At 39.3% G+C, this 20,306-nt stretch overlaps 1 protein-coding gene and 1 long non-coding RNA gene across 18 annotated transcripts in view; one reads left to right on the top strand and one right to left on the bottom strand.

Moving 5' to 3' along the window:
* The window catches only part of LOC309352025, a 123,865-nt gene that overhangs the window by 24,496 nt on the left and 79,063 nt on the right, over positions 1-20,306 (bottom strand). For 2 of the 10 annotated variants that reach the window (XR_014161000.1, XR_014161001.1), the window contains exon 4: positions 18,518-18,841. The exons of 5 other annotated variants lie outside the window; for them this stretch is intronic. This is a non-coding gene — a long non-coding RNA (uncharacterized lncRNA). Of the gene's footprint in view, positions 1-18,132; positions 18,842-20,306 lie in introns of those variants that run through there. 3 more of the 10 variants (XR_014161004.1, XR_014161006.1, XR_014161005.1) reach the window with 2 other exon arrangements.
* CACNA1C (calcium voltage-gated channel subunit alpha1 C) overlaps positions 1-20,306 on the top strand; it is a gene marked incomplete at its 5' end in the record, with an annotated part of 484,372 nt that overhangs the window by 395,429 nt on the left and 68,637 nt on the right. For 7 of the 8 annotated variants that reach the window (XM_081879585.1, XM_081879587.1, XM_081879586.1 and 4 more), the window contains 3 exons: positions 68-178; positions 14,502-14,585; positions 15,114-15,197. In XM_081879585.1, the coding sequence (XP_081735711.1) occupies positions 68-178; positions 14,502-14,585; positions 15,114-15,197 (279 nt within the window). The remainder of the gene's footprint in view (positions 1-67; positions 179-14,501; positions 14,586-15,113; positions 15,198-20,306) is intronic. The other variant, XM_081879592.1, reaches the window with a different exon arrangement.

Here is a 20,306-nt window from a genome sequence, read left to right as displayed (position 1 = left end):
GTGAATATCTGTACAATCCAAACAATATGCTTTTCAAAAATGAAAAATGAGGTGACTTGTTTTTCAGCACTATGGTCAGAGTTGCATCTTCAAAGAAGCAATGAACATCCTCAACATGCTCTTCACTGGTCTCTTCACCGTCGAGATGGTTCTGAAATTAATTGCCTTCAAACCCAAGGTAGCTATTGCCTCTCAGGTTTTCTCTCTGTTCATTGTCCTATGGGGTCAAAGGGAGGACAGGAGGATTTGGAATGAGGTAATAAACCTGGAATTATCTCCCACTGTTCCATCATCTGTTCAGGAGATGGACTTGTGCAGTTGTTGACTGGACTGGAGTCTCAATCTGTGCTTGGAGGAGCCTTTCATTCTTGTGTTAAGAATACTGATAGAATAGCCATGCCTCTTAGGAATACAAAATTCCAGCGATTATTCATAGTATTTACTCTAGAGCTGGGCAGTAATTCAGTATTACACATCTACATATCATACAGTACTGTCTTTGAGGCGGAGAGCCCCTACAAGATGACATTTCCCATATAATTTTTAAAAAAAATTTTGAGAATGCCTGCAACATGGTAAAATAACTACATCTGGGAAACATTTTTTTTCCAAGACGTTTGTTTGTTTACACAGGGTCCTACTGAGTGTGGGTCTCTTTAAAGACCAGTCTTCCACATGAATGTTGAAGGAAACTACTGCCTCATTCTCATTTATCCAGCTCCAAAATGAATGTGTGACTTACCCCCTAGACTCTGAAGTTTGTTGCATAGCTGGTACTGGTCAGAGAAGGTTATATGTCAGGCCCATAAACATAATATATTTTGCCTCTATGCATTTGAAAGGTTTCTACTTGTAAGTATTTTGTCCCTGATTTTGGGAAGCCTTTTTGTACTACACCAGTAGAAATGTGTTTTGTCTATGAATTGATAAACAGGAAGCTCTTCATTTGCATTTGAATAGTAGATTTTGAATTACAGTCAGTAACAGGTTTTTATAGATTGTTATGGAGCTGGATTTCACTTTTCATATACACTTATGGTTCATCATGTTCTGTAAGACTGACATCCAAGTTTGTGTGAGAGTGAATATCCTACTATTTCATAGGATACTGCAGATAAGAAGAAACTGTGGGTGTGAGGTCCTGGGACTATTGAGAGGAGTGTGCCTGTTATTAAATATATTTTTAAATACATAACTGAACCTGATACTGTATTCTCTATATCCGTGCTCTAACTCAGCACCCTTAACCAACTAATATTCCCAGGGGCTGGGACACCATTTTCTGGTTTGCCTCAGGCGACAAAGTGTCTTGGGCCAGTTTTCAAGGAGTCCACTACCTGATCCATTGGATTCCTATGGAAAACGCCTTTCACTACCTGAAGTAACTCCACAGACCAGCATTGTGTGGATACAATAGTAGCATAGGAGTAAAATTTCTTTGCTACCATCACTACAACAGAATAAGCCCTATCACAGACCCAGTTTTACAATTTCTCTCAACTCTACAGAGTACCAAGAAGCTTAAAGGACTCTTCAGTTTGACTGAGATTCTTGGGAGTGATCATATCTATAGCCTGGGTTATCTCCCTGTTACAGGCAAGGAACAGGACCTCAACAGGGATACTGGATAAGGCTCCAGAAAAATCCCCTAGGGCTGCATAAAACCTTTCGTATTCATCTGCTTGCAGGAGGCAGACTGATGAAATTGATCCTCCATTCTTATGGAGGTTACAGAGGCAAAGAACCTGATGACTGAGAAGCTGAGTGAGAAGATGCAAAAGAAGGGGAATAGAGTAGACAATGGCCAGAGGGAGCGGGTAGGATGAGACAGAAGAGTGAGAGAAGGATGGTGAGATACAAATCACGGATTATTTAACTGTGATTCCTGCATTGCAGGGGGTTGGACTAGATGATCCTATGGGAACCTTCCAATGCTATAACTCTATGAAATGGTGACAGAGCTTCCAAACCATACATATATATATATATATGGAGAGGGACATCTAATCTTTTCAGCATGATTGCTCAGTTGGCAGCTGCACAGTTTATCATCAATGAGCTTTAATGTGTCACATGGTGCTACATTTCTTGGGTTAGTTTCAGGAGATGTGCCATCCCCTTCTTTACTTTTTGACCTTATTGAAAAGAAATTGTGCAACATGGCTAACCAATTCCACAGCAGATAGATAATTAATCTGGCAGGGAAAATCTGGTGCAAAGAAACGGGCAGGAGCTTCATGGAACAGGGACCATTACTTTCTCAGCAAATGTATCCAGGGAATTTGCATGTTACTGCAACATTGTGACAGATTTATTTCAAGACTAGAACTTGAAATTTTAACAATGTCATTATGAATTATTTTTTAAAAAATTATATGACTGAGCACAATGTGGTGGTGTGGGAAGCACCAGATTAGCTATTATGCTTAATTATTTATTTAATATAGAAAATTATTCACACAGTGTTTAAAAAGCCCAGTGGGATGGTGCCTGCACAACTGTGCCTGCAGGAACAGCAGCTGCACAAAAAATGAATAATCCTAGATGAAAGGTATTTCATTCATCAAAGGAAAACCCTCATCCCCACAGTATGAAAATGCACTCAAACAGTGAGAAACAGTTGAATATGTTTCAGTTGAGGTTAACTGATTCTAATCTATAAGCCTTGGAACAAGAATATCTCAAGGATTGATTGCAAGTTTCTATATGAACCAGCCTAGTTTGGGGAGTTTCTTCTATGGATACTTACACCAGCTGGAGCCAGGTGGTTGGTTACTGGAGATGTGGAGTTTTCAGTTGTGGCACCCCAGCTTTGAAATGTGTTCTCTTTGCCTAAATAGTGCCGGTAATAACTTATGTTTGTCTAGGTGTTTTAACTCAGCTTCTTGTTTTATCAGCAGCTGCTTTTAGCATTTTAGCAGCTTCTGTTTAGGGTTTTAGTTTTAGTTTATTCTGATGTTTCAGTGTTTATTGTTTCATGATTTGTAAGGTGCCTTCTGATGGGGATATAAGAAGGCATTTGAATTCCATTCCAGCCCATGTTTGTTGCATGCAGCACTGTTTTTCTTTTTCACTACAGTCAGCTTCTGACAGACACAGCATTATGTGTCTCACTATCTACTGTGGCAGAATATTACATACATACATACATACATACATACATACATAAATTATTATGTTATTCCATATCATTTATTTCAGCGCAAAGGGCATTCCTTTAAATGCAAAGGAGACACAATAGAAATGGAAAAAATATTGTCAACTATGTACCTTTTGTGGACTGAAAACAACAGCAAATACTGACTGTATTAGCTGGATTGATTTCTGTTCTGGACATGGGATGAATAAGCTAACAACTAACAACTAAACATCAGGAAGAACTTTCTGATGGTAAGAGCTGTTCAATAGTGGAACGAACTCTCCCAGAAAGTGGTGGACTTTACTTCCTTGGAGGTTTTTAAGCAGAGGTTGGATGGCCATCTGTCATGGATGCTTTAGTTGATGGATGCATGGCAGGGTGTTGGACTAGATGACCCTCAGGGTCCCTTCCAACTCTACAGTTCTATGATTTTATGAACAGAGTCCTCACTGCTTGAGATAAGCTGTCACACTGTAACAAAGCAAAACTCCAACCTCTGCTTCTCTTCAAAATCTCTAAAGCACCTACACACTTAAGCTACTATACAAGACAATATCATGTTACTAAAGCTGTTGAGTTACAAGAAAAAGAGATGATACCCTGATTCTATTATCCCTTTTCCATTTCCTGTCATAAGATCTCCAACATATATGTCTCCAACATACAATGAGATATTTGCCCCTTGTCTGGCAGGGACCCAAGAACATGATCCTTTTCAGTGTAAGCATCTCCCTTTCTGATCTTCATGAATAATGACCGCTCCCCACTTAAAAAACGGGGGACGCCCTTTGCGTGGACGCGCGCAGCCCTGGATCTGGAGTGGCCCCATCAACATAGGCTTTGCCTTCCCTCAGGTGGGATACCTGGAGGTCCCCGCCTACCCCAGTGAGTTGTCCAATCCCACCTGGGGGAAGTGTTGCTAGGGAAACCAGGCCAGGTAGGGGGAGGGATTACCTGCCCACACAATAGAGGGTGGATCTTAATTGGTAATCCTCACCTGGCTCCAGAGCTTCTCCCACCCTACCCACCCTCAGTTAATGTCTTCTTTTGCAGGTTAACTTTTCTTCATAGGTTTTGCAGGTTAACCTGTCTCCACAGGTATGCGGGCGCTGCTACGATAAGGTCGCTGTTAAAGGGCCGGAAAGGAATTTCTCTGCATTGGCAGGTTTCGCGTTTCCCGTAGCAAAACGTCACAACTTTGGCGGTATCAGGCCTTGGGCGGAATCCTTTAGTCCATCTTCCTCTTTGCGGCGGCGATACCAGGGTTCCCCGTTAAAGGGGTTTTTGAAGGGAGGCTTTGGCCATACGCCGAAAGGTCGTCATTGCTCTCCCCTGCGGCGGCGTAACGGGGGCGGCTATCTCTGCTTGAACATATGTTCTCCAGAGCCGGCCCATCCCCCCCCCACTGGATAACCCTGATGCTCCCTAGGTCCCCGGCTGGGGACTAGGGAGGGAGAATGCCCAATGCCTGAGCCAAGGTCTACCCACATTTGAAATTTAATAAAGTTGTGGCCAATTTAATCCCATAGCACATTGTCTAGAGTCGTTATTCCACATGACGGGGGGGACCACTCGGGATCTGGGGACTCCGCCTGTCCACGCAATAAATACTACGTACTTATCTCAATCTTAAAACCCCAACCCTCCCACAGATCTTTCTACAAGAGAGTCAAGTACACACCACTTAAATTACATTTTACAGCATATGCAGATGTTGAACAGAGCAGTGCATCTGCAACACCTCAAAAAGATTGACCTGCTATTTGAGTCTTAGGCAATATTTCTAAGGTAGAAGATAAACAGCTGATAACTCCTTATAGTTTTCAAAAACTGCTAACCATCAGTATTATACTGGAATATCTATTTTAATTTTTATCTGAGTATATGAATAAGAATTTTGTGTAACACACAAGCTTACATCAATATTTTAAAGAGTAATTAGATAAGCAAAAAGTTCCACATGGGTAAGCAAAAGTGTCCAATCAAATCTTGTTGATAACCTGCAGTATCTGAGCTGCTTGCTCTTTCTGTAATGCATACAAATTCTCACCATGATCATGCTCTCTATAACTGCCCTTCCCCCCTGGATTATTTAAAGTGTGGGATGGTCTCTGAGCTTTTATCAAAGACAAACTCATGGTAGAATGGCAAAACAAATAGAACCTCTTCATTTCCACCAAAGAGAATTGTATGGAATCATATGCTATCAAAACATCCTGAAAAAATGTGCCTGCCAGACTCAAATAGACAAATCCTGTGGAATGTTACTGGGCATCAACAGCAATGGACACCAAGCAGAGATAATGAGCTTCCAGAAGCTGCAATCAACTAAGTAGAACCTGTTTGGCAAAGGATATTTCACAAAGTATCAGCCATAGTAGAACAATTGGTGGCAATGGATCCAACACTGGCCCCATTTCCAATGTATATGGAAGCCATGTGTGGGCTCCATAGCAAATAATTATATTCTTGCTAACAGCAGCCCAATTACAAATAGCTCAGTGTTATTCATCATTCTTCACAACTGCTGCTGTTCATTATTGTTCATTAATTTATATTCCACTTAATTGCCGAAGTAGCTTCTAAGCAGTATATAACCAATTACAAAAAGTGTAAACGCACATGGGAGACAGTTGCAGTAGTTAGTCATTACAGTACAGGCTCTCCCTTCCCTTACTTACCTCTGTGGGCCATACTGTCTTAGTAACCCCAGCTGGAGTGGAGTTTGGAATGGAGTATTTGTGTCTGAAGTAGGAACTGTGATAATTTTTGCAATAATCAAGCTTGCACTCTAGCTGAGGCCCATTTGCTTGCTTGCCAGCTGATCAGGTTTCATGTGAGTGTTAGCAATATTTAGCAGACCAAATTTCTTCAGTCATGAAAAAATGAACTGCCTGGCAACTTACTGAACCAGGCCATTATAACTGCAACTCATTTCGATATCAGATCTGTTGTGGTGCAAAAAGGTATATTCCCTAGAACTGCTTAATTGAGAAGATGACAGTAGCCATTAACATTCATTGTTATGTTTCTAATCCTGTATCCTACCATCATTGTATGTGAAGTGGGAGGTAGTAATGCTTAATGGTACTTTCTGGGCAGCTCTTTTGTTTTTGTTGTTAGCAACCATACACACAGGTACACAGTTTACTGTACAGTACAAGATGCTATTGCCATGGCAGTGTCATTGCTCTTGCTAATAGACAATAATTAAAAATAATACAAATTATGTACATTGCCAGATTAAGCAGAAATCTATTTCTAACCATGTCTATTCAACACTAAGTCCCATTTAAATAAATAGTGCTTACTCTTAAGTAAGTTAAATTAGGATCCCACCCTTAACACACTCTTTAAAAAAACAACATTATCACTAAGTAAGTATCACAGAAAAATGTAGCCAACTCTGTACCCCACTCCTCTCCACCATTATATTGTTTACGTAGAGACCAAATTATGAAAGAAAGAAAGAAAGAAAGAAAGAAAGAAAGAAAGAAAACCCATTTACAGGTGTGATTTAAAAGAGACAAAACTGTTGTTCTGTTGGTATTGCACGAAGATGAGAACAAAGACACCACTAGAAAAACAAATTACAATACCCCTGGGGGCAGACAAATGGATTCTAGGTGATAGTGGGCAATGATTAACAGTATCAGAACTGCACATAATCCATTGCACAATAAATTCTCACAACACAGCCGGGAGAGTTTTTGCAAAATGCAAGAGTGGGCTCAACTGAGATGTGTTTCATGAGCTGTAGATGAAAATGAGCCAAGTTTACACAAGGACTCTGTGAGAAAATACGAATGGGCACACAAATGAGAATACCATCTAATCTAGAGCCCCAGGGCAAGATATCTGTTAGGGTTCTAGGCAGAGGAAGTGTTAGAAATACACTCATGTTCCCCTCTTTGTAGGAAGTCAGGCTGTTTTGTGCAAAGTGTTCAATTGTGTGCAAAGTACCCTTTCACATAGTTTCCCATCACCAGAGTTCACTCTTGTGAGCTCTAGGTGTGCATGACCTGGTGCCAGAGAGATTGAGCACCATGCAATACATCTGAGTATCTGTCTTATGGTCTCCATGTGTGGGGTTTACATCCCAGTTGCGATTTGCTGTGATTGGGTGCTGATTTATACCACATGATATCTTATGCTTTGTAATGGTGATGTGGGTAGAGTGGTTGTTAATTTGTAGGTGGCTATTTTTAAATTTCCCCCTCCCATACAAGGTCATGTAAAGTTATCTCCAGACTGTCACTATTTTTAGGTGGCATTCAATCACAGACCAGCAAATTCAGGTTGTACAATTAGAGCTGATTTGGAGCTCTAATTGTGGAACCTGGATTTGCTGGTATGTGATTGAATGTCACCACAATGCAAGGCTGGTGGGCAAAAGTGTGGGTAATTGCAGTAGCTGAGAAGCTTATGCAGCAAAGGAGAGTGTGTACAGAAGTTGTGAGATGTGATAATTTTACAGCAATGTGGGGGACCTTTTATAATATTATTAGACAAGGTAGCAATTAAATACCTCCAGAATCTCAGATGTATTTCTGGGAAGATTCAATACCGTAGCATTTCAATTCTCATTGCTATTTTAGTCACTTGTCTGTATTTAGATATCAAAAGTATATCTCCCATTGATGTTTTGAATATGTAAATGGCATGTATTATGCACCATTTTGTTGTATTCAATTATTGTTTTGCTTTTTCATTACTATTATTTTAATTTAAAAAACTGGTTAGGTGCAGCTATTTTCTGAAGATCTCCCCACAGTACATGTGTGAGTTTACTTCAGAGGATGTAGCCTAATAAATTAGGCTTCTTAAAAATAGTAATAAAAATACAATGGTTTTGCATAATACATTTTTATTACTCTTGTACACGCTCAATCACTCTTGTACAATACTTCATTATTAAAAATTAAAAAACAAAAGAAATGGAACTGAGTATTGTCCCTCTCAAAAAGCACAAGCTTCCATTTTTCCCATTATGAAACATTAACCAAATCTGGTAATGCTTGATACTGCACTCTTGTACGTATCATAGGAATTGAACGTGCACAAATACTGAAATACCTTTATGCATACCCAGAATGGAAAATGACTGTGGTATCCTTAAGAGGAGGGACGGAAAAATCCTCTATTACATGAAACTATACCCACTGGTGTGAACAGCAAGCAGCAGAATAGCAATAAATATACATGACTGAAAAATTGGGAATGTGTGGAAGCTAACTTGCCAAATGCATACGCAGAAAACACAGATCTGAATTAGTCTTGTGATATAAATTTCTTGTCTGGTTACATCCAGTTATACATGGCCTCCCTGCCCCCCACAGAGATGAGTTTACCTGCTTTGGGTACTCTGACTGGACACAGTCTTCTTTCTTGAATATGCATGAACGTATGAAGCTGCTTTATACTGAGTCAGATCACTGAACTATTTAGCCCAGGAATGAGGACCTTTTGGCCCTCCAAATGTTGTTAGATTCCAATTCCCTTCAGCCCCAGCTAGATGAATTATTGTGGCTAATAAATTATTTCTATTGAGGTTTGAGGTAACAGAGCATCGTCTAGTTTGAATCAATGAACACCTTTGTAGGTAAGGTTCTACTGGGTCTCTGTGCAGAGGCCACAATAGTTAGTGGTGATGATGATGATGATGATGATGATGATAGTTACTAACTGAATTGTTTAGCAGTCTAATACAGGGTAGTATCCAGGCTTACAACCAAGTTTTAAACCTTTTCAAATTCCATTAAATGCCAGGTGACATGGAAACCTTTAACCTGGTGTCAGAAATATCAGTTCAGGTGCCAGGAGGACTCATGAAGAAAGGAACTGCATAACAGGGGGCCACAACCAAAAAAGGCCCTCTCCCTTTTTGCCACATCTAAGCCTTTCTTGGAGGAGGCACACAGAGGGACACCTCAGATTACATGTCTAAGGTTTGGATATATTCTTGGCAGGAGAGGTGGTCAGTTGGGCATTGTGGTTCTGAGCTTAATAAGCTTCTATAGATGAAAATCAGCACCTTGAATTGGGATTGGAAACATATATGCAGCCAGTACACTTGTGTTAATACTGGTGTTATAAAATTGCTTTTTCTTACAGAGCTTTAGTACTTTTCCAAAGGGGCTCTCTTCTTAGAACTTGATATAGGCTCCAGTGGGTAATTTCCCCTGTTGTCAACAAGGCTTGCCTGACATCACAATTTGAGCTGTTTCATGGGATGTAAAAGCAGTGATCTCTAGAGAACACAATGGTTTCATTACTGCAGAAGCAAACCATGGTTTTCTTGCTAGCTTGAACTTAGCACGCAAGGAAACCAAAAGCTTAGAACAGTTAAGAGTAGCCTGCTTTCCTTGCACAAATGAGATTCTGCACCAGCCAACTACTGCATATTTATATCAATGCTTTCATTAACTAACTGATCATGGAGTGATTCATTTTCTTTTGATTGGGAAAAAGCAAGTACTAAACTGTAATGGTGGGACAAAGCTATACTTCACGAGAAAACCTCCTGTCCTCCTCCCTTAAAAACCTTCAGGGTATTGTGTTCCTGAAAGAAATTGCCACCAGAAAGTCATGAATAAACTCTGGGAAGCTTCAGTATAATGATAGCATGACCATATCTCTGACATGAAAGCAAAAAGACTTCCACTGGGCAAGAGATTTGCTGTCACACACTAAACTTTTCACTCTAAAAAATAAACAGTGCCATCAGTTTACTCTTCGTTAGATCCTAACTCACTCTCCTGGGAGAAAAAGATCCCACAAGAAACTTTCTGGTAGGAAAATGCATCCTCCTTCTTAGATTGAAAACTGAGATTGAAATACCCCTTGATCTGGTTTTCTGTTCATACAACAATAAATATGGCTTTAAAGTCTGTGGGGGCATACCAAACAAATAATTCTTTTTCAATATGTAATGGTGACTATTGACAGCAATTTGCTCTCCATAAGCCAAAAGAAAGAAAGAAAGGTTGGCTTTTTGAGGAAAGATATCTGTACAGGTGAGGTAAATTTGTAGGGTGTTTCTGAAATTATAGGACCTCATTTATTTGGCATGTACAGAATACATAATCAATAATATTTTAAGCCCCTCTTTTACCTTATATAGGATACATGGTTTTTAAAATAAGTTTATAGTAAGCTGGAGAACTGGAGAGAATTGCAAAAAAGTTACATAATCCCATCTATAATAAAATGAGATAAATGAGGAAATTCTTCCATTATGTTACTGGCTAGTGATATGTACCAAAGGTAGGCTTCATGAAGGAAGTGAACCACTGATGTCAAAGGCACAAAGTTGAAAGATTTGAAACTCAACAAGCTCAGGACAATTAGGTAACTGCAGTGAAAGCAGAGTTGCTTGTTGAATGTTCAGGAAGCAATTCTGCACCATCTGTGGGTAAAAATTATGCCTAAGACAGTCTAGTTACTAGTATGTGAAAAAATGCATTTTCCTACTATGTCCACCATATTCTGCCCTCAGTTTCAAAGACACTCAAGTGAGCATCTACATTCCCAGTAGTACAATTCTCATCTTCCTAGGATGCAATCCTACTCCAGTAGCAATTGATGGCAAAATTCCCATTAATTTTAATAGAATAGAACTTCAGTCCTAGTGAGTTCATTGCTTTCACTTAGGCTAGAATTTGGTGCTTTGACTTCATTGTGCACTAGAGGGCAACATTCGGCTCGGGTGCAAACCCTGCTTATTGCTAGCTATTGCTAGCTTTGTTGGTAATCCTAGTTGGCAATGAGAAGAATATGTGATGGAAAGACTTTGAATTACGAAATTCGTTCTTTTCTAAAGTTAGTGCAACTTGGTTGAAGGCATATCTCCCTGCCCATTATTAAGGATTTGGAAGGATAAACTGTTATGTCATGGGTGCACACAGATTCTTGAAGCAAGCAATATACACGGACTTCCCACCTTCAAGTACAATACCAAAACCAGTTTTTAAAAGTCTACTTTCTAAGTAAAATTATTTCTATGGAGCAACAGAAGCAACTTTGCCATCACAGTGTTGTAGCTCTCATCAGGCATCAGTATTTTATTTTTATTTAACAAAATAATATATACCATTTGATTGTAATAAAACATCTAAGCAGTTTCAATAGCTTGATAAATGTACACATATAATAAAGAAGGGGGAAGAGTCTTGCTCTCTGTTTGTGCAGCAGAATGAATCCCATTCCCTTCTTTTCCTTATAAGCAAATGCTTCTTCTGATTTCTTACAAATCTGTGGACTGTTGAAATTGATAGACATTATTATTACTGCTTTTAGTACACGTGGCAATGATCCTTCTCTTTCATATAGATTTTGAATGGCTTAACAAATTCTGAGCTTTCATGCGCGGCATAGCATGTCGCCAGTGCTTTTGACTCATTCTGGCTTGCTTGGGTTTCCAGGGTACAGCTTTGTGCTACAAAACTGGTTCTACAAGAGTCTATGATGGGATACAAAAGATGAATGTATAAGCTATTAGCTATGGCCACTCTACAGTATCATTTCTGAGGTCATGAAAAAATTAAGTTTGTACACAGCCTGAGGACCAAATTTGAGGTGGCATTTGCCATGTGTTTTGCTCTTATTAGGCTATTTTTTCAAAACGAAACAAAAGCAGGAACGTCTGGGAGCGCCAAGCCATATCTGGACCATAGTGGGGTGGGAAACAGTTTTTAACCCTTTACCCCACAGCAGTCCTTATCCTCAGACCCTCTCCATGCCTATACTTCATAGTGGGATAAACTCTCCTATTTATTTATTTGATGCCAATAGCAACTTTCCTGCAACTGTGAATAGCAGGTGTGGAGAGATAATCAGTGGAGGATGGCTGATTGGGACAGTGGCTGGGGCAAAGGCTTAATTCCCACCCATGGGCCTGATCTGGCTCTCCCCAAATCCCAGCTATTTGGTTTTTTTTAAATCACCCATTTAAGAATAAGGTGCCTTATTTGGCCCTTAAATACATTTGATAGATCCCAGAAAGACTGAAAATGGATACAGACATGTGTGTCTGCTTAGTCAAAACAGAAAGATCCTATGAATGAGTTGATTGTTTCTAGCTTGCTCTATTGAAATTTCAAGTTCTTGTCAGGTCAGAGGTCATCGTGAACATATTTTTACTAACCTATGTATGCATCCAAGGTATGACCATGTTATTACTCAAACTACTTGTGCCTTTTCATTTTAATCTACTATTTTCCTCCTCCTCTGTGGTGTCAATCTTTAATTACAGATTTATTCCAGGTCCATTTGGTTCCTAGAAACGCTGGAGACCACCATAACACTCATTTTAATGTTTCACTGTGAATCTTGTGGGGCCGGTATTGACTGATATCACCCAGTTTTGACTTTTGACTGTACTCTTTCTTCCTTTCTAAATGTACTAGGCTCTCTGCTAATGGGATAACGTGGAAAGTTCCCGCTCCATGTTTTAAGCATCCAGTTGTCAAATAAGCCTGTGTTCCATAGTGTGCATGGAATTTCCCTTGTGTACTTCAAAAATGTATTTATGTTGTTCTAACTCCACATCCTCTTCCTTTCCCCCCGCCAAAAGACACCCAACCAGCACATCCCAATATTTTGACATATAAATCAGATAGAAAGATTTTCAGTCTCAAGATCTGTAGCTGCACTACAGAAGGGAATCCTTGGTCATTGTTTGGCCCAGATATGGGTCTTATCCACTTTTCTCTTAAGATTCCCAAACCTGGTCTGATTATTGCCAGTGGTAGAATCTATTGCTATTCCTCAACCCTTTCCCCTCCTTTCTTTTAAGTTTCCTGGGAACTCAGCTTCACATTTTACTCATGACCTGATCTTCCCAGTGCTAAGAATAGTAACCACTGTGCCACTTAGGTTCAGTCTCTTTGAAAACACCCCACAGCTGGAGAAACATGGAAGCCAGATTAGCACAAACAGATATAAACAACCAGAGGTTAGATTTATTAAGACTATAAAAAAGTCTAAATATCATTGTGGAACAGATAAGTGAGGAAAGGATTTTTGCATGCCCTGCAAAAGTCTTGGGAAATAATTTGCAATCAATTACCATGTTTTTGATTTTTTTTGAAAGGAGGCAAACCAACTCTCAGGACACAGAAGGGACACAATCTTAAATTTACAACGCGGCTATAACCAATTTATTTATAAATTGCCACAAGAAGAGTGAGGATCACTCAGTAGAGTAGTAGATAGGTTAAAATACACATTCATTATGTAACATATTTGGTTGAATGATGATAGCTGTTCAGGGGAGAAACATGAGCTGGATAGGGCTTTTGAAGGCCTATCAGCAGTTGGCAATTATGCTATTTTTGCATAATTACCTTGGCTCTTTATCCAGTCCAGCCTGCTCTATCTCTAGGAGATGGATGATTTGTGTCAACCATATCTGTCTTATGTATTCTCTTTTACCCTAATGTGATCCTGATGCTTATCAGCTGTTAACTAACCTTGGCCTCCATTGCTAAGCTCCTATTCTTAAAATAAGGAATACTACCACTCAGGTTCTACATGCTGAATGGATTATTTTAGAGCTATATACATATAGCTGTGGGAGCATATGTGTCTGCTATGAATGCTGCCCTATTTCATGACAGTGAAAGTCAGTGGAGGGCACAGAATAAGGAAGGGTCAAAATTAGAAATGTTTCACTAAAAAGTTTTCTTGTATGTTAGCTACTATGAGGGAGCCATTTCCCCCATAGTGCAATAAGTGTACAAGAATATGTGTATGAAGGTATCACATGTAATTCCTTTCCATTCAAACTTCATCCAGCTGGCATCTCTTCAGAGAGTAAGCAGGCCCCACACTATAGTGTCTAAATGTAGATAAACCTTAGTCTCACCAGAATGCAGCACCTGGTTTAAAAAGAACCAAGGCATGTCTCTCTTTTCATGTTGCTAAGCTACATCTGCTCTTGTCTTAGTTCTACCATGTTCCACTGAAACTTTAAATACTGTACAGACCTGTTGGCTGTGTGTATAAAGTGAATTTATAATGAAGTCTGAAGGGGGGAAAATGGCAGAACAAGGGAAGATGCAGCAGAACTAGAAGGAAGGGCTACTTCATGCAATTCAGAACCCAATAACTATTCATCCTACAACAAACACACATGCAGGTTGTCCTTACATAAACACTCAATACCTTTGATTTCAATGGGATTGCTTATTTGAGTAATGCCAACATGTGTGGTTGTGTAAGAAAACTTATTCTCTAGCTACTCTTCTATAACCACTTGAGGACACCAGGGCAGTAATTCTAATGCCGATTTTTGAACTGTTTTTTTGTCTGTCTAACATTCCTTTTTAATCCCCATCCTGCCTGCCCCTTCCTTATGTAGGGTTACTTTAGTGATCCTTGGAATGTTTTTGACTTCCTCATCGTAATTGGCAGCATAATAGACGTCATTCTCAGTGAAACTAATGTGAGTATTACTCTACCCTCCCTAGGATGCCACCAAATCCTCCTCTACTTCCTCCTCCTGTTTCCTTCTTTTTTATTATTTCTGGTTTATGTTTTCTTCCCTCTAGTCATGCTTTTATTGAACTTGCCGTCGTCCTTCTCCCAGGGGGAAAAAAAGGAGGGGGGTTGCATACCTCCTTCTTTTTCACTTGTCACAGCTGTGACCGGTGAAAGCACACAAAGCTTGGGGTACGTGTGCTTTTTTTCCCTCCAAAAAAATTCAGACATGTTTGAGTGAAACGTTCTAACTAACCAGGCTTTTGTTGATACCCTCCATCATGTTACAGAGGTATGAGCAGCCAATACTGTAGAGTGGTAAGAGACTCTTTAATATGCCCACGTAACCTCTTTCTTTTCTTATTTTTTTCTCTTCTCTCCCTCTTTCATGCTTTGTTTATTTATTTTGTTCGTTTATTTTTATATATCTCTCTCTCCCTTTCTCTTCTCTTTGTTTCTTTCTCTTTTTCCTCGGCTTCTCTGCCACATGCAGCACTATTTCTGTGATGCATGGAATACATTTGACGCCTTGATTGTTGTGGGTAGCATTGTTGATATAGCAATCACCGAGGTGAACGTAAGTAGCTGGCATCTGTCCATGAATGTGCCTGCTCTTAACATTCATTTGTCTCTTCCAATTTTTTTAATCTCTTCTTCTTTTATTCTCTCCCTTCTTTTCCCCTCCCTTTTTATTTGAAGTTTTTTTTTTTAAGGATTGCTTTTGTTCTGTTGTTCTGGATATTTTGTTTTTGCTTGTTTCTTTAAATTTGGAACAACTTTGAGGACTTTCTGACTGTTGCATCATTTTCTTTCCCCCATAACCAGCCTGGCATGAATAAAAACTGTATAGTAGGAAAACCGATGAGAGCTATGTGAAGTAAATGCACAAAGAGCAGGTTTGTGTCCTAGGAAGTTGGAGAAGTAGTCCAAGTTTAGGACTTCTGATTTGTCAAAGTTGAGTTAAACTTTCCATGGCACTGGGATACTTGCCACTTCACAAAGATCTACAGGGCAACTCTTTCGAGGTGGAATAATGGGAGCCAAATGTCATCTGTTTTCTGCTAGGCCTTTATATTCCCAACTTTTTATCCAAAAACCACAAATTCTTACAGGTCTGCTCACATTCTATGATATATTTGGTGGGTTGGATCCAGAGTAATTTAGTGATGCTTTAGTCTGACTGAAATCAATGAGGCTTGACATGTTATTGTTACCAATTCATCTCACTGATTTCAAATTGACTAAATGTGACCAATTTGGCCTGGATCAAACCCTGTGTATCATGTTAACTGATGCAGTTTTATCTCCCTATTAATTTGTGGGAAAGCTGCCAGGGTAGTGTAGAGAGGAACATTGCATAAAAACCATTACATCCAATAGGTTTGATTAATTTTGGCATTTCAATACCTGCCATCATGGATTGGTATTGCTTTCAGAAATAAATACAAAAGACTGAAGTTAAGTTCATGGTTTTTAAAAAGGAAAAAATCTCATTAGAGAAATTATAGATTTGAAACCCAGTCTTCTGAAATATATATATACACACACACACACACACACACACACACACACACACACACATATACACACACACACACACACACACACACACACACACACAAAGTAAATATCTGGTATGTGGAGAAGAATTTGTACTGGGCATTTAAGTAAATAACATTGGATAGAGAGAAAATCCCAGTCCATTAAAGGCAATAATCTTATGGAATAAGGATTTTGCTGATAAATAGCCCTCTGAATTGGTGTACGTGTAGCATGAGATTTAAAAATCTCACTTCTAGAACCTAGGCCACACACGGTCATCCATGCTAGACTGGAGGAAGGCATGCATCCATCAGCCACTGGTTGGCATGGTTAGTTTGCTTCAAGCTAAGTATTTTTTAGGGATCCATGGGGCCTTTCTCCCTATCACATGCAAGGGAGGATTAGTGCACCAATAAGAAGGATGATGTAAACCACTGGTTTGACATGTGGTCTTTGAGATCTTCACCAAAGATGCTGAAGGATTCTATTTGGTGACACATAATAAGCGGGTGTGATTGCATACATTATATACAGGTAACTATGTTAGATAGATTTCTTTAGGGCGTATCTCACAACTATACTACTTTCCCAGTAAATTGTGGAGTTGATATTCAGGGAGTGGAAGACATTTTTGGTAATTTTCATTAGGCTGATCTCAGTTCCAGATCAAATTCTGATCAGGAATTGAGATCAGATAAGTAAGATTCATCAACCACATCTTCCACTTTCCATTGGTCAGCTCTGTTGTTTATCAGGAAAACAGGACTTTCAGGTTATTGTTAATTCTGTTCTCAATATTAATTGGCTGATACTGAGAATTGAAATAATGTGATTAAATAGGATCAATCTCAGTAAAACTTTAAGTTCAGCAGTTATTTATATATAGTTGAAGAACTGCCTAGAGCTGTCCTCTGCAGAGATTCTCCCAAAAATTTAAAGGTGGCATTGGTGGTTCTCTGAATCCCCTCTAAAGACTACCCTCCTACTATAGAGTCCCTTCAAAATTCTGCACATGTCTTTTTATTACCTGGCATGTTTGACTCTTCTCTTTTTAATCTTTGCTATTAATTCCTAACATTTGTTATTAATAAATTAATTGGTTTTGATTTTTCTTTCCTTTTTAATTTTTTTTTTTTTTGCACAATATCTGATGCACTGATAATTGAAAATCAGTTAAGGATGGAGTTTGGTTTGAATTGTTTGAAATCTTCTTGCACATAATTCTGTTAACTAAGAGAATGAATGGTACCGTACATCAATTTATTCCTTTAAAATACCCTTGCTGCTTGCGACATTTGGTATGAAATCCTGCAACCTCCACTCCCACCCCCAGCAGGCAGGCATTAATCATTGCAGCTCAAATTGAAATATTTTCCTCTTCCCAGGCAGCACAAAATGGTTTGTGGATCAGTTGCACCTCCACTTCACCCTCCCTACCATGGAAGCTTCATTGCTTTGCTCACTGTTTGTGAGCCTGACAAAATCTGCCTTGTGTGCCTGTATGCTGTCTCGTTTTACATCAACTGATCTGGAAGCATGGCAGGGAGAGAAGAGGAATAAAACTTCCCACAAGCTCTATGTGATGGTAGATTTTAAAATGACTCCAAAACCAGGCATCATATGGTAGAATCCAGATCCAAAGCAATTGGAAAAATGAGTTTGCTGTAGACAACCAGTGGCTGCTACACTAAGAACAAATTGTAATGCTGAGATTTGTTCTCTATTGAAGGTGAATCTTTTTTGGCATGAGTTACTTTGTCATAAAAGGTGATGGATGCATTAAACAGGAACATTCTGTGAAGTCCAGCTGGGACTTTGCCATGCTGATCTAATCTGCCTAGGAAGCATTTGGTCACCAAAGCAATACAAGGCAATAAAGAAAACACAAATATATTATGTTAACTTGTGTGTGTGTGTGTGCGTGTGTGTGCGCGCGCATGTGTGTTGTGTGACAGAGAGAGAAAGCGCACTTATCTGTATGGTATAAGCTGGATTTATTTTCTTAACTAAAAATATATAGCATAGGAGGGCCGTGAAGGGTATAATGGATGCTTCTACATGGCAGGGTTTTTTGTAGAAGCGTCCAATACTTCTGAGCAAGAGAAGTCATTCATTCTGAAGCCTGGGAACAAAAAGCAATACTGATTGGGAAGAGTCTAGGAAAGGGGAGAATTTAGCTCCAAATCCTCATGAAGCTTACTATTTCTCTCATCTCAAATTCAGTAGGTGTTAATTATTTCATGCATGAAGATATAGCCGCAACAATCCTGACTTATGCAATCTCTGTAGGAAACTATATAGAATTCACTGGATATAAAACTAAGTGTGAAGACAAAGCAAAATAAGGAATGTAACCTGTTTCATGGTTCCGACTCCTTTCTCCAGTCAAGTTCCAATGCCGACTGAAAGTTGTTTGTCTGATCAGTATTTGATGCAGTACTAAAATAACATCAGTCAAGAATGGAGATCATTCTGCAGTAACTACAGCTTTCAGATCCTGAAGCACAAAGTCAGAATTTGTGAAATATCAGGACAACCGCAGTCCTCTAAGAGACTGAAAGTCAGAAAGTACACTTTGAAGATTACAAGGTGCTGACAAGGAAAATCCTCCATTGATGGCAATTTGCTATGGAACAACTGAGTAGGAAGAATATTATCCAAAACGAAATATGGATGAGACTGCAAAAGAAGGAAAACAAAAAATTAGTAGTCCATAGCAGCAGGTGCAGAAAACAATGCAAAAGTGCTGGGCTATGAAGCTAAGCAATGTCTGGCCAGAATCTGGATGATAGATTGTCTAGGAACTCCATGTATTCCTTGAAATTTGGGTGTGACACGAAACAAATATGAACTACTAAAAGAAATGAACATTACAAAATTATCTGGAAGACTGACAGGAAATCCTACCACATAGGGGTTTTTTTTGTGAAAATAGAAAGTTGCTGGTTACTGGGGGAGGGTGGAAATTTGTGTTCCTTTTTAAGCACAGAAGGTTTTCTGGCCACAGCATAAAACTGTACCAGATAATATCAACTACTGAGATTTATGAGCTTTTTTGGAAATGCATTTTTTATCATAGTTGCATAGGTTTAGAGTTGAATTTACTGTGTGTGTTTGTAGTGAGTCGATTTTTGTATCACTGATTGGTGGTGGTTTGTGTGTTTGTGCGTGAATGACTTTAGCACATTTTATCCATTGTGCTTTTCAGGATGTTTCAGGGTTTGAACCCATTTACCCAGTCACACACTTTTCTATATATCTAAGTGCAGGTGTATCTCTTAGGGCTTGTGCACACATTAACTTTTACCCCTTGGTTGCTGCACCAAGAGGGTAACTGTTTTGTTTACCTCTAGGTAGCAGCAGGCTAGCTCTAAGCAGTGCCTAGAGCTAATTCACTAGAGGTAAGTGTGGATCCATCAGGGGAAATACAGGCTACATGGGACAGGTGGCATCTACCCTGGGTAGATAATGTGTGCACAAGCCTTAAAAGGATCATTGAGCTTGTGTGTGGATGCATACACCCAAGTGCCTAAATATCTTGGCATGTATCTCTGCTTGCTTAAGAGATGGAAATGCATGTGTATGCATGCTATGTGCATGTTACTAGCATGTTTCTGTGATTGTGCTTGGCAGTGCCAAGGTGTGAACACATGGGACCACTCCTAAGGCTACCTTAACATAACACTGTCCCCATAATCACAAACTTCCACTGAAATCACTGCAGTGTCACAATTATTTCAACACTAGGTTATGATGTACTATTTTTCAAGGTGTAGTTATCTGAGTAAACCATAGCACTCACTAGAGGGTGTGCCATCTTAATTGCACCTCTCAGAACTTTAGTGATACATGTCTTTAATAACTGGGCACATCAGACATCTCAGTTTAACAATCTTGTATTTTTATTTTATTTTTTGCATTAAAAGCCATGGCATATTTTCTACCAAATTCGTTTTTAAATCAGCTTGCCTTCAAGCCTGCCTCATTTACTATTTTTTTCAGGGGCTTGCATACAAAATTTACAGTCTGATCCTATGCACCCTTATTTGGGTGTCCCACTGAACCCACTGGGTTCCAAGTAAGCATATACAATATCACACTGTTACGTCTCCTCAGCATTAGCAAGAATTGTACAACTACATAC

Source organism: Podarcis erhardii (genome assembly GCF_964252035.2).
Source record: "Podarcis erhardii genome assembly, chromosome: 10".
In the NCBI taxonomy this organism is placed as follows: domain Eukaryota; kingdom Metazoa; phylum Chordata; class Lepidosauria; order Squamata; family Lacertidae; genus Podarcis; species Podarcis erhardii.
The sequence above is the reverse complement of the archived record's forward strand: the minus strand, read 5'-3'. Positions and strand labels throughout refer to the sequence as shown.